The 13,220-nt window shown below is 35.4% G+C and overlaps 1 protein-coding gene across 4 annotated transcripts in view; it reads right to left on the reverse strand.

The window, feature by feature from the left end:
• Positions 1-1,678: 1,678 nt before the first annotated feature.
• The window catches only part of SEC23A (SEC23 homolog A, COPII coat complex component), a 61,045-nt gene continuing 49,503 nt past the window's right edge, over positions 1,679-13,220 (reverse strand). For all 4 annotated transcript variants that reach the window (XM_037503228.2, XM_037503226.2, XM_037503227.2 and 1 more), the window contains 4 exons: positions 12,762-12,848; positions 11,187-11,342; positions 8,952-9,017; positions 1,679-3,057 (listed from right to left, as the gene is read on the reverse strand). In XM_037503228.2, the coding sequence (XP_037359125.1) occupies positions 2,968-3,057; positions 8,952-9,017; positions 11,187-11,342; positions 12,762-12,848 (399 nt within the window). In that variant the 3' untranslated portion in view covers positions 1,679-2,967. The remainder of the gene's footprint in view (positions 3,058-8,951; positions 9,018-11,186; positions 11,343-12,761; positions 12,849-13,220) is intronic.

Genomic DNA, 13,220 nt, shown 5'->3' on the forward strand with positions numbered 1-13,220 from the left:
CTATTATTATACGCACCAGATAACAGAGACCCGCTTTTCATTTCAATTGATTAAAAATAGGCATGAAGAAAGGAAAAAGTTTTAATTTTGTAAATTATTTTTAAAAAGCAAACAAAAAACATTTGTAGAATTACTTGATAAAATGCTCAAAATGAATACAAATCAAGAACATTAGGGAACAAAAAGTATGTATTTGGGAGACATGGAAAATAAAAATGTAGGGGCCTCCCTGGTGGCGCAAGGGGTTAAGCACCACACTATGAAGCTGTCTGCAGCCTCTGCAGCACCGAGTTCGATCCCCAGCCAGCCAGGGAACAACCCACATGGCGCAGACCTCTCCTGACTCACCCCGCTGCTCCCCTCAGCAGTGTACTTCTGTCAGTCTGCCTGTTCTGTTCCCCGCTCTGGCTCTGGTGAATCCTCTCATCACCACCCCCACACCTCTGACCTGTACCCCGGCTCTTGTATGCATAAATGTCTTTAAAAATAAATAAATTAAATTAAAATGTAAAGATGAGTACTAGAAAGCAATTGTAATTTTTCATTGTTTGAAATGTAACAAACATGTTCATTTCAAATAAAACCTAGTGCAATAATCCACAGCATTTAATTTGTATGGCCAATAAAGAATGCACTTGCTTTTGTCACTATATAGATCTCAAATATCACACCTAAGAGTAACGTTTAGGTAGAATTACAGCACCCCATCCACCATTACATTTTCAACTGTGACCTCTGTACACATTTTCTAAGGGAGAAAGGGATCCTCTAGAAATGATGTATAGTATCATTGTTACCAGGCCAAAGTGTTTGGATTTATTCTGAGGACAAAGGAAATGACATGATCAGATACATATTGCAATTAAAGGAATGGAAAAAAGAAGACTGGGAAAGTGGCATGGTTAGGAGGCGGTTTCACCAAATCAGGTGAGACATGATGAATGCAAAATAAGATCAAGAACTCTAAGCAAATTGGGGGGATATTGGAGAAATAGAACTGGAAGAATTGAACTACTACAGATGTTGAAAGTAAAAGCTGAAAATGATTCCTTGGTTTCTGGTCTGGACTGGGTAACAAGCACATTCATTAGACACACTCAGTCCCTTAGTGAGGGATTGTAAGAGGGAAGTTCATCAGGAAGGGAGCTAGGGACTCCCTGGTGGCACAAGGGGTTAAGATACAACCTATGAAGCTACCCGCAGCCACTGCAGCATGAGTTCCATCCCCAGCCAGGGAGCTACCCACATGGCAGGCAGATTTTCCTGACTCACCCGCTGCTCCCCTCAGCAGTGTATTTTGGTCAATCTGCCTGTTCTGTTTCCCTGTCTCTGGTGAATCCTCTCACCCCTCTGCACCTCTGGCCTTTACCCCAGTTCTAGTATGCATAAATAAATAAATCTTTAAAAAAAAGGGGGGGGGAGCTAGATAGAGAAAATGGAAGCTCAATTTTGGAATCAATTTTAAAAGAGTATATGCTGTTACACCAAAGCATTTTTAGAGATAAGGCCACTAGGGGTAGTATGTTTAAGAATGGTTACAAAACTCCATGAATATCCTAAAAAGCACTGAGCTGTACATTTTAAATGAGTGAACTGTATGGTGTGTGAATTTTATTTTAAATGTTCTCATATTAGATTAGAATTCTCAGGCTTTACTAGATTTCAAAGTAAGCAAGAAAACAGAGAAAGTATACTTTATTGGTATTTAGGCTTAGCACATTTCAATTCAAATAAAATAAAACAGCTGTTTATTTAATCTAATGGAATATAACATATAAACAATTTTTAAGTATCTGTTTTACCATCATCTGATTGTATTCATGCAAGTATAATTATCAAAACGGTCCTTCTAAGTATATACCATAGCACCACCTTTTTATCTGCAGTACTTGATATAAATTCCATTGTCAAATATATCTGGCTTTAGCAATGTAAACATTTGCTAGAAGTAAACTTTAAAAGGTAAAAGTGAATGATACTAATGAATAAGTCAAAACTGAGCATTACAACATGATATAATTCAACAAAATATTATAATACTGCTTCAGTAAGAACCACAAATTAATAAATTTCACAAAATAGAAGCAGAAACAAAATGTGTAAACTCCCAAAATAGAGTGAAAATACGAAGGATGTAATGTAAAATTTACCTCAAAAAAATAAGGGGAAACAACAAAATCATGCAGTGAAAACCAAATTTGGTTTAATAATTACAACAGTCATTTTACTGCAAAGGCATTCTAAAATGCACCCTGGCAAAATGGTTTATTTTCCATCTCCCCTTTTAAAAAAATTACCTCATTTAATCACATAAGTTGGATACTCTGCGGGAATTTCACACTCACTGTTAGTTGTAGGACTATTACCAAAAAAGACCAAACTTTTCATCTCTATTTTTCCAAATGACCAAACATTAAATTATCTTCATGAAAATTACCATATATAAAGTCAAATAATTCCTAGACAAATCATCATAAAAATAAACCTGCCTCAACAGAGTAAGTACAGAAAAAGTGTATATATAAGTGCTGAATATCACAGGAAAATATTCAATGAATAGGTAAAAATGTTCACATTTATCACTACTTTTGATGTTTTGTACTTTCTGGCTAAAATTACCAAACAAGTTTTCAAAAAGTCAGCAAGGACATTCAGTGCCACTTTGGGTTTGTCTGCAATTTATAAATGACTCTGTAGTGCATGGCAGACTATTTTCATTATTTATATAACAAAGTTATAAAGACCTCAAATTTCTAAAACCTGTTATAATACTGTGGCAAGCAAAACAAATTTGTTCTTATTGCTCTTATATTCCAGCTTAATCTACAAAAGTGAACATTTCTCCACATCTCAAACCATACTAACACAAAGAGTGTCTAGAGAGTTGGTTTCCACAGATGAACTGAAAAAAGAAAAAATGAAACTGAAATATTTCATCTTCTTAAGTGTCCTTAATATGCTAGCAATTCAAGCAGCACTTGACACAGCAAGTTTCTTCAAGTGATCCATAAACACTTGCAAACTAACATCATCTGTAAGAATAGGTGCTCCAGACTCCTAGAGGAAAAGAAAGACACCTTAAAATACATAAGCAATGTACAAGTAAATGTTTAAAATAGACAAAATATTTCAAGTAGAACAATGCCTATGCTCCTGGTGTATAAGATATTCTGACTGGTCTTTGCCCCTGGCTACTGAGAGCAGGAGGCACTCTCTCTATAGGATTTCCCACTAGTAATGTCTTTGGTGTTTATGACCCTTCCCCTCCTCTGCCCCATCACATGTGAAGTTATGCTGAGATGAGATCACTCAGATTGGGGACCGATCACCAAAAAGATCAACCATGTGATTAGAAGGTTGGGCTTTAAGACAGCCTGAAGGCAGAATACTGAACTCAATCACAGCACAGTGATTTGATCAAAAGTTCCCCACTCTCACACATCCCCCAACCCCACAAAACTCTGGATACCAAAGCTCAGTGGCACTTTCTATTTGACAAACACATTAACAGAGCTGGTAGGGTGATACAGCCTGATTCCAAAGGGAAAGGACAGAGACATTCTCTATCTGGGGACCCTGCTCTGTCCTTCATTAGCTGGTCCTAATTTGTAGCCTTTACAATAAAACTTTAGTCATAAAAATAGTGCTTTCCTGAGTTCTGTGAGTTGTTCTAGCAAATTATGAACACACACGCGCGCACACACACACGTACACATAGGTTTGTAACTAGTTGATCAAAAGTGCAGGTAGTCTGAAATCCCACTTGCAGCTGGCATGTAAGGTAGGACAGACTTGCAGACAACATCCTTTAACTTGTGATAACTGCACTAACTCCAAGGAGTCAGCATCAGATTTGCACTGCAGTTAATCAATGCGTGTTAGAACAGCCCCACACCCGACTTAATTTTTAAAGCAATAAAGTGTCAATTTGTCTTTTATCATTACTAAGGAATAAATCTGCCTAGGTGAGATTATTGCTATCTATTAGCTAAAGTAAAATTACAATTATACATATTTTAATAAAAATGGCAATTGGAAGGAAGCAAATTTATAATAGTTTTTAATAAACTATGCTTATAAGTTTTCAAGTCATTTTCATCAATGTCTGTGAGTTTTAAGAAATTAACAAGAGTCAAGGAAAATTGCTAACGTCTATTTTAAATAAAAACTGTGTTGACAGAATGCCCTTGGTAATAATGAAATTTTCTAATTTCATTATCACAAGAAAAAGTTTTTCTAGAAGATTTTATAGCTGAATTTTACAATTTTCACCTGATACTCAAGCTCTTACTTAACAGTAAACATATAAAGTCTAAAGGAGGGAAATAAAGCAATTTTCAAAGGGGAATCAACAAGTAAGAGGTGGGCCTCCCCAGTGGCGCAGCGGTTGAGCGCTGGGTTGCGAAGCTGCCGGCTACCTCTGCGGCGCCGGTTCGATCCCCGGCTGCTCCCCGGCCACCAGAGGAGGGTCCCACATGGCGCGCAGACCTCTCCTGCCGCCCGCTGCTCCCCTCAGCAGTGTACTTCAGTCTGCCTGCTCTGCTCCCCGCTCTGGCTCTGGTGAATTCTCTCACCCTCCCGCGCTTCTGACTGTACCCAGTGCATGTATAAACAAAACAAACAAACAAATAAATAAATAAATAAAACATGCCTCTATTAAAAAAAAAAAAAAAAAAAACAAGTAAGAGGCACATGTGAGATGAGAATTTATACATCCTGGGATTCTACTCTGCCATAGCTACGGATATAATGTCTCCTGAATAAAACAAAACCAATGTTGTTATGTGCTTTCATAAGTTAACCTGAAAAACTTGGTAACGAAAGGAGGCAAGAGCACTGGGGTAAGAGTCAGGAGTCAGAGTGCTCTGTGCTGGCTCTGCTATTCCTGTCTGTGTGGCAGAGGAAAGCACTTAACCTCTCTGTGTCTTAGTTTCCTCACTTTAAAATTAGGTTACTAATAGGATCTATTTCACAAGATTTTTATAATGGTTAAATTGTGTAAAGCAAATAGAACAGTACTGATCCATGTCGTAGGATACAACATGTTTTGGCTATTTTTACCTTTTTTGAAAAATTTATTATTTTAAAACATTGAAATACTTTTCCTTATTCTACATTCATAATGCAGAGAAACAAATTCTCCAAACAGTGACAAACTAATAACTTGGTAGCTCCTGCTTTTTTCTTCATGTAATGGTATCTGATTTTTTTTTTCATTTTATACATTTTCCACCTCAATTCACCCAGTTCCAGATCTCCTACCCAAGAAAAAAAATATATGGATTTTCTAATTTACATACTGCAAAAACTTTATTTAAAATTATTAATACTAGTGTTTAACTCAGTCTTATCAAAAATTTGCCACTGGTTGATCTCAATGTTTCAAATACACTCATTTTCTTTTTAAAATATATCTAGATTAGGCAGAAAGATCCAAGCTTGTATCATTCAGTACATGAAGCAGCCTGTCACAGAAGCAGTGTTGCAGTGGTGCCCTCTTCAGGCCATCCATGGATGGTACTACTTTCAGACCAAAAAAACCCCCGAAAAACTAAGATATTTGATTCCATGACTTTTAGCAAAATAGCTGGCTACCAAATTAACTCCCTAAATTGCAATCATGAATTTAGACTAAAGATTAAAAATTTATATTCTAGAGTCAGACAGGTCTGGGTTCAAATCTGGACCCTGCCACAGTTTAGCTTTGTGATATTAGGTAAATTACTTAGCCTATGTTAGCATCAGTTTCTTCTGAAAACTAGAGCTAACAGTACTCACCTCATAGGGATATTTTAATAATTAAGTAGGAATGCATAAAGAGCTTAGTATAGTGACTAAAACAATAAAAATTCAAGTTTATTAGTTATTAATATGGTTATTGTCTATAAGAACATTAACATGATTTCCTTATAAAAATCATAGATCTTTGTATGGAGGGCTCCTTACTGGCTGCATTACCACTAATTCCAGGCAGTAATAATTAAACTTCAAAGTTTAAAATAGGTTTTCAAATAAAGACATCTGAAATATATTTGGAGACTTTTTTCTACTGATAACCAAAAAAACCTAATAGCTAATATTTCCTGCGTATTAATTTGCCTATCAAGCATATATTAAACTCTGTAACAGACAAGAAAGGCAAAGAGGTTAACTAACTTGCAGAGTCTGTATTTTCAACTACCATCTCAGAATGATGCCTCTTCATGTTTAACAACTCAACAAGTTCTTTCTAAGTCTGCCAACTACAACTCCACATTGTAAATTAAACCATACAAAAGAAAAAAAAAGTAAATGTGGAGAAATCAGAGCACAATTCTAAAGCATCTATAGTCTAAGAGAAGGGGCCCTAATTCCAATTATTGCTTCATTTATCTCTTACCCAGTGTGGACCCCATAGTCAGTTATTTAACATTACTCATTAAATAAGTTTAATGTGTCTCTCTTTAGCTCCAGTCCTCAATTATCCCAATGTCTGTCATTTTTGCAATGCCTGAATTACAAAGCATGTTTAAAGAAATTATGGAAGCACGTTCTAAAAATTGTTAGTAAATAAAGTAAGATGTCACCACGGCTGTAAAAGTCTTTTACTCAACCTCTAGTGATTTATTTTTTCCTTCTGGCTGTTTTCAATCTTTTCTATTTGCTACTCAACTCCAATCTTCTAGTACTAAAAAACAACAAGCAATTATTCAACATGCTTTATCTCCACCTTAAAGTCTCTGTCTTCCTTCTTCTCACCTCTTTCTTTACCTGGAAGAAATGTCCTGCCTCCATACCAATGCTTAAGAACGAGATAGTGCATGTGTTCACACTGTCTCCTTTTGAGGATTTTAAACATAAATACATTGTTATTGCATCTCCCCCTCTACTTGGCTTACAAATGTTAAGTTCTGTACCCTTACTCTAATAACAATCATCCTTCTGACTTTCTATTCTCTCTGAGCCTGTTTTTGCAAAAGAATCATTTACACTTGGGACCTCCACTTCTCTACCACTTGTTAATTCCTTATTCTCTACCATCTACTCAACCAAAAGGCTTACCAAAAGCCACAAATGACTTCCTAGTCACCAAATCCATCCCCCTTTTTCTGTCTTCCTCCTCTTTGAAGTGTCTGCAGCACCTCAGTGTTTGCTATCTCCTACTTCCTTCCATAAAGTCCTTTCTCACCTATTATAACATGGTCTTCCTTTTAGTTTCCCTCCACTTTTCTGATTATTTATAAAATATTCCTACCACTTGTATACTTCCAAGATTTTACCTCTCTTTTTTGCCTCTCTACTCTCTCCTTAGACAAGCATACACTGTGATCATATTAAATATCAGCCTTCTGCAATCAACTTTCACATCCTTGCCCTGATCACCAAATGTGAATTTCCAATAGCTTCCCCTAAATGGCAAACTACATAATATTTCAAACTCACTGCATCTAACACCAAACATTTTTTCTCCACCCTCCCACTTACTAACACATGTTCTCCTAATAAACCAGGCTCAAAACCCCAAATTACCTTATTCTCCCTCAACTATCTATTTTTTAAAAATGCAAACCTACAGAAAAGTTGAGAGACAATTACAATGAATACCCATATATTCTATACTCAAAATCAATGATTTACATCTTGCAACATTTGCTTTGTTTCTAGGTATTTTTTTTTCTCTTGCTGAATCATTTCTGCAAGTTGAAGACATCGACTTCCCCCAAATTCTCTAGGATATATCACCTAAGATCAAGAACAATCTATGTAGCCACACCATCATTATCACACTCAACAAAGTTAGTAATGCTGTACTCCTATCTGACATGTAGCCCATATTCATATTTTGCAAATCATCCAAATTATGTTCTTCATAGTTGTGCTCTCCCTCTAATCCAGGATCCAATCAGAATTCAGATTTTGCATATAGTTGTTTGCCTCAGAAAAACTTACTTTGCTGAAACAGCTAATCAAGTCTCACAGAATATACTTGTAAAGTATCTCCCAAATCTAGTCCATTTCATCATCTTGCTTTCTTTCCTTCACACTTGGATTACTTCAATTCAACATACAAACTGCTCACAATTAGTTTTAAAATATAAACTGTGTTAAGAATTAAATTTTCCCTCTGTCTAAACTTCAATGATATTCCATTACTTACCAAAGAAAGACTCAGTTTTTCAGTCCTCAACCTGGCACTCATGATCCTCCACAGTTTTATGTTCTACTATAGATCCTTACATCCTTACATGTACATCCTTAGCCCATACAATTTCCTTCCCTCATGCAATTCCTACTGACTGGAATAACAGCCATTCTAAAAGTAAATGTTTTTTTTCCTGAGTTTTTTTTCTGATCACACACCCTCTCCTGTTGCCACTATGATTTCTTCCCCTCTTCCTTTTTAACCCCTTCCTTTCTAAAAGCATACATTCCATCTGCTTTGTATTTTCATTACGTGGGTATGGATCTCAAATCTAACACTAGATTAAAGCTCTTCAAAAGCAGAGATGATGGCTGTGTACCTTAAAGTACCAATACAGAGTCCTGCATATTGGACACCTGATAAATGTTATACCAAAAGGCAGAATTCTACGAAATTAAAATATACTGATAATGATTTTCATGCCTTAAAGCCTCTCCTACTCAAATATCCCTTACCTCTCCCAGCTTATTGTGGCTTTTTGAGGTTTATGACCTAGCATGAAGCTTAAATCAGCATTTCCTATCTGATATTATACACGTTACTTCATTTTGTCTCATCTGGAATGTAAAACGGTGCTATCTATTCAATATGATCACTGCTTTATTTTCTATGGTGCCACCAAATACTGATAATATTTTCTACTTTTATTTTTTCATTTATTTTCCAACAGAAATTATTATCAAATACATAAAAAAAAGTGGCCCTCACTAAAACAACAAATTATAAATACACAAAAAAATCATTTCCAAGATGTGCTATTTACTCTTACCTGCCCCCAGGCATACATATTGTTATGAGTCTGTGAAGGGTTGACTTTTGAAAGCAGGAAACGTGCCTTAAGAATAAATAAAATATATTGTTAATCAAAAACAAATTTAATCAATACAGGCTGAACAAATACATTATGCCATCTAAAATCAATTTTACTTAATATGTTTTGGTGAAACTAATTTTATTAAAATATAACTTTTTAAAAAATAAATTAAAATTTTAAATGTGTATGCCATTAAATGGTACGAGTAATAGTCCCTCTTCTCTTCAAATTATACATTCATGACAACATTTACAACAAATAATAAATTGTTGAGCCAAAACTCAGAATGTAAAAATTATGCCACAATTATGACAAGGTTAGTGTGAAATTTAACAAACAGTTGGTCTGAAGTATCAGCAGAGCTTCAAAGTCCCCCAAAATTATAAAAACAAAAACCATGAAAAGCTATATGTTCTTTTACTTTAAACAATGACTCTCAAACTTTTTAAACTGTAGGCTACTCTACATGAGACAACCTACCCATCTATCCACTATAATTTATCATCATAAAAATAATCAGAATAAAAGAAACAACAGTAGACATGATAAGATACAAATGAGAAAAACAATCATAAATTAATTCATACTGGGAGAACACAGTTAATCATATCTTTCACAAGTTAGTACCTTACAAACTCACTTTCTACTCTGTAAGCAAGCAGTTTAACATAACACTACTAACTCTAGAGTCAGCATATCTGGATTCAGGGCCTCCCTGGTGGCACAGGGATTGTAGTCTCAGTGCTTCAAGCTATTGCCAGCCACTGTGGCATGAGTTTGATCGCCAGTCAGGGAGCTAACCCACAGGGCATAGCAGACCTCTCCTGTCTCACCCACTGCTCCTATCAGCAGTATATTTCAGTAGATCTGCCTGTTCTGCTCCCCACTCTGTCTCTGGTGAATCCTCTCAGCACCGCACCTCTGGCCTACACCCCAGTTATTGTATGCATAAATAAATAAAAATAACTCTTAAAAAGAAAAAATCTGGATTCAAATCCCACTTCCCCTATTTACTGTTTCCTTGGCTACAAGGAATTTTTAGCTATAAAATAGAGATAACAGTAAGACCACTAGAGTGTCAAATAAGGAAAGGTAAATGTAAAAGTGCTATATCAGCTTTGCAAATTCTCAATAAATGGCAGCGCCTATTATAAATACAGAAAAAAAAAAAGCCTAGTAATAATTGCTATCATTTCTGAATAATAGTTACCGTTATTATTTTATATTAATATGCAAGAAACTAGGGGATACAGCACTAAACAAAGCATGGTCCCTGCCTTTAAGGAGCAAGCGAAATAAACTTAATCTATAATTAATTGATTAAAACTCTAATAAAGAGTAAAAGGGAGAAGTGAAAAATGTTTTAAGAGTATATGTTAAGAGGGCCTCCCCAGTGGCGCAGCGGTTGAGCGCTGGGCTGTGAAGCTGCCCGCAGCCTCTGCAGCACCGGTTAAGAGTCCCACATGGTGCGCAGACCTCTCCTGCCACCCGCGGCTCCCTTCAGCAGTGTACTTCGTCAGTCTGCCTGCTCTGCTCCTCGCTCTGGCTCTGGTGAATTCTCTCGCCCTCCCGCGCTTCTGACTGTACCCAGTGCTTGTATAAATAAATAAATAAATCTTAAAAAAAAAATCCCTACACACATTTGAAAAAAAAAAGAGTAGTGTTAAGAGATGCTAGCCTAAACTTCTATAAGGCCCACAAGGGCCGTGTATATACATAGATATATCTTCTTTAATCCTTGTAATTCTAAAAATCACAAAGTCTTTTATATTACTCTAATACTTTCCTATTACCTCACATTTTCTAGGAAACAGGAATGACAGAATAAGAAAAAACATAAAATTCACTAGAAATTCACATTCCAGACATTATCAGTAAGTGCTTTACAAACTGTATACTAAGTTATTCCTAAACTGTTCATATCTTCTTGATCAACTAAAGTTGGCATACTACCACCACTCCTCCTAGCTCTATGCTATTAAAGTGGGCTGCAGGTTGAGGACAGGAGAAACTGCTCACTTTAGGCAACTAGTTAATAACCTTATTACTCTGCGAAGGCAAAAGGCAAGAATATCTTCCCATGGATAACTTCTCTTGTCCATCTCTTGATCATCTGCCAGGTAAAATATATCAAATTGAAGTCAAACAACAAGTTGGAACAACTCAGAAAATTTAGGAACAAACAAATACCTGGCTGCCTCCATGTTCAGTGTCAATGTATCTTGGCATTGGGAATCTGGAATGAAGAATCTCCTGTGCATCATCCACTGGGGCTTGCAGAAGGTGGCGGAAATTTTCATATTCTGGCATGTCCTGGTATCCTGACTTGCGCCACTGTGCTATGGTCTGGTTTTAAAGCAATTAAAGGAGTTATTACTTTTAATTTATTGCCTATCAAAAAATTTTAAGAATATTTTTTAAAAGCATTAATCTTCAGAAAGAAAATTATACAATATTATTGCATTTAGCCCAATTATTTAAGTTTATTAATTTCAGTATTCTTAAAAAAATAAGTGCAATAATAGGGTACTTCTATAGAATAAGAAATAATTAAGTTAAACTTTAAATCACTATGCTTACAAATGTTATTAGCTAAAAGTTATTTACCTAAGTTTATGATAAATGAGTAACAATTTGCTACACAAAGTTCTGCAGAGACTTCAAAATTAATGACTACTATGATGAAGTCTTTACCACTGGAGTTATACCCCAGCAAGTTAAATAAACATGAAAACTTTAATACGAATAGCAATGATAGGGAGAGAGAGGGATCAAAATAGGAGAGGGAAGAGCACAAGGGGCTATGGGAATAGTGCACAGGTGAACTGGTGGTGGGAATTTTAAGGGGACTACACCTGAGAGGAGAAAGCAAATATTGTACAAAAAAGGAAGAATGATGTAAAATATATATAAAATAAAATAAAAAGAAGCTATGCAAATTGAAAAAAAAAAGAATAGCAATGATATTATAAAGATAATATACCTGTAAAAAGAACACCTGAAACTACTTTAAGATAAATGACTCCAAAAACATAAACCATCCAGTCAACACATACTTTGTATCACTTTACTTCTTTGTATTTAAAAGAGGAATAGTCATCTGCATTTTTGATTTCTCCTTAAAGCATATTAGCAAGCTATTTGACACAAATCTTACTAAGAAACAAAATAATAATCAATAAATCTTTTAAAAGTCTGGGTAATATTACTTAAAAGGATTTTTTTGGGTAATGCCTTTACTATTACAGTGCAATCTAAAATCACTTACACTAAAACAGTGGGGCAAAAATTCTGCTGAAGTTACCAAAATACTAGCCTATAGTGTGGGTCTGTGAAAAAACAATCTTTATATCTTTCAGAGCATCCGATGTACAGTGTTTTTTTAATACAGAGGAAGCACTTTAATATTGGCTGAATATTGGCTGAATGAATACATGCAGTAATGAATAGAATTCTGCTAAAACCTGGATTAATGATTACATGAAATAGTGAAAAAGAAAGGCTACTCACTGACAAAGACTGACATTTGCCCTCTCAATGATTTGTTCCATTACAATAAACAAATGGATAAAATAACATCGGGTGAATAAATTGCAAGTCTAAAACCTGCAGTAGGAAGAATCATATCTTATTCATATTTATTAAATTAGAAATAAAAGTTTCTCACAGAAGAAACACTAGCCATATATCAAATGGGGAAAGCTTCCATGAATAAAAAGACTTCACGGCACTTAGATGCATAGCTTTAAATGCTATGAATCTTACCTCTCCGTGATAAATCAAAATCTGGAAAAATGTGTCCATAAGAAGGATCCGATCTGCAAGAATGCTGCTGCTATCAAGAAGAACTGGCTAATGTGAAAAAGGAAGTAAAAAAAGAGAAAGAAGGAAAAATAAGTTACTTAAAAATACAAAATAGATCTATCATTCAACATATTTTTAGATTTGATAGTGTATCTTATTACTTAAACCCTCTTCACATTACAAATTCTTACAGTATATTTTAATTTTCTAAGGAATCTCTAAACTGAGATAACAATTGAAAAGTAAGAGTCAAGAGGAAATCAAGGATGATTCCTAACGCTAATGATGAAGGAAATGGAAATACAATTCTGAACATCAATTAAAAGGGAGTGGTGTGGGGCCTTCCTGTGGTGCAGGATTTAAAGTCTTAGCACTATGAAATTATCACCAGCCGCTGTGACATGCGTTCGATCCCTCGCC

The sequence above is a fragment of the Talpa occidentalis genome, unplaced genomic scaffold (genome assembly GCF_014898055.3).
Source record: "Talpa occidentalis isolate TD23 unplaced genomic scaffold, MPIMG_talOcc4v2.1 talOcc4.11, whole genome shotgun sequence".
Lineage (NCBI taxonomy): Eukaryota > Metazoa > Chordata > Mammalia > Eulipotyphla > Talpidae > Talpa > Talpa occidentalis.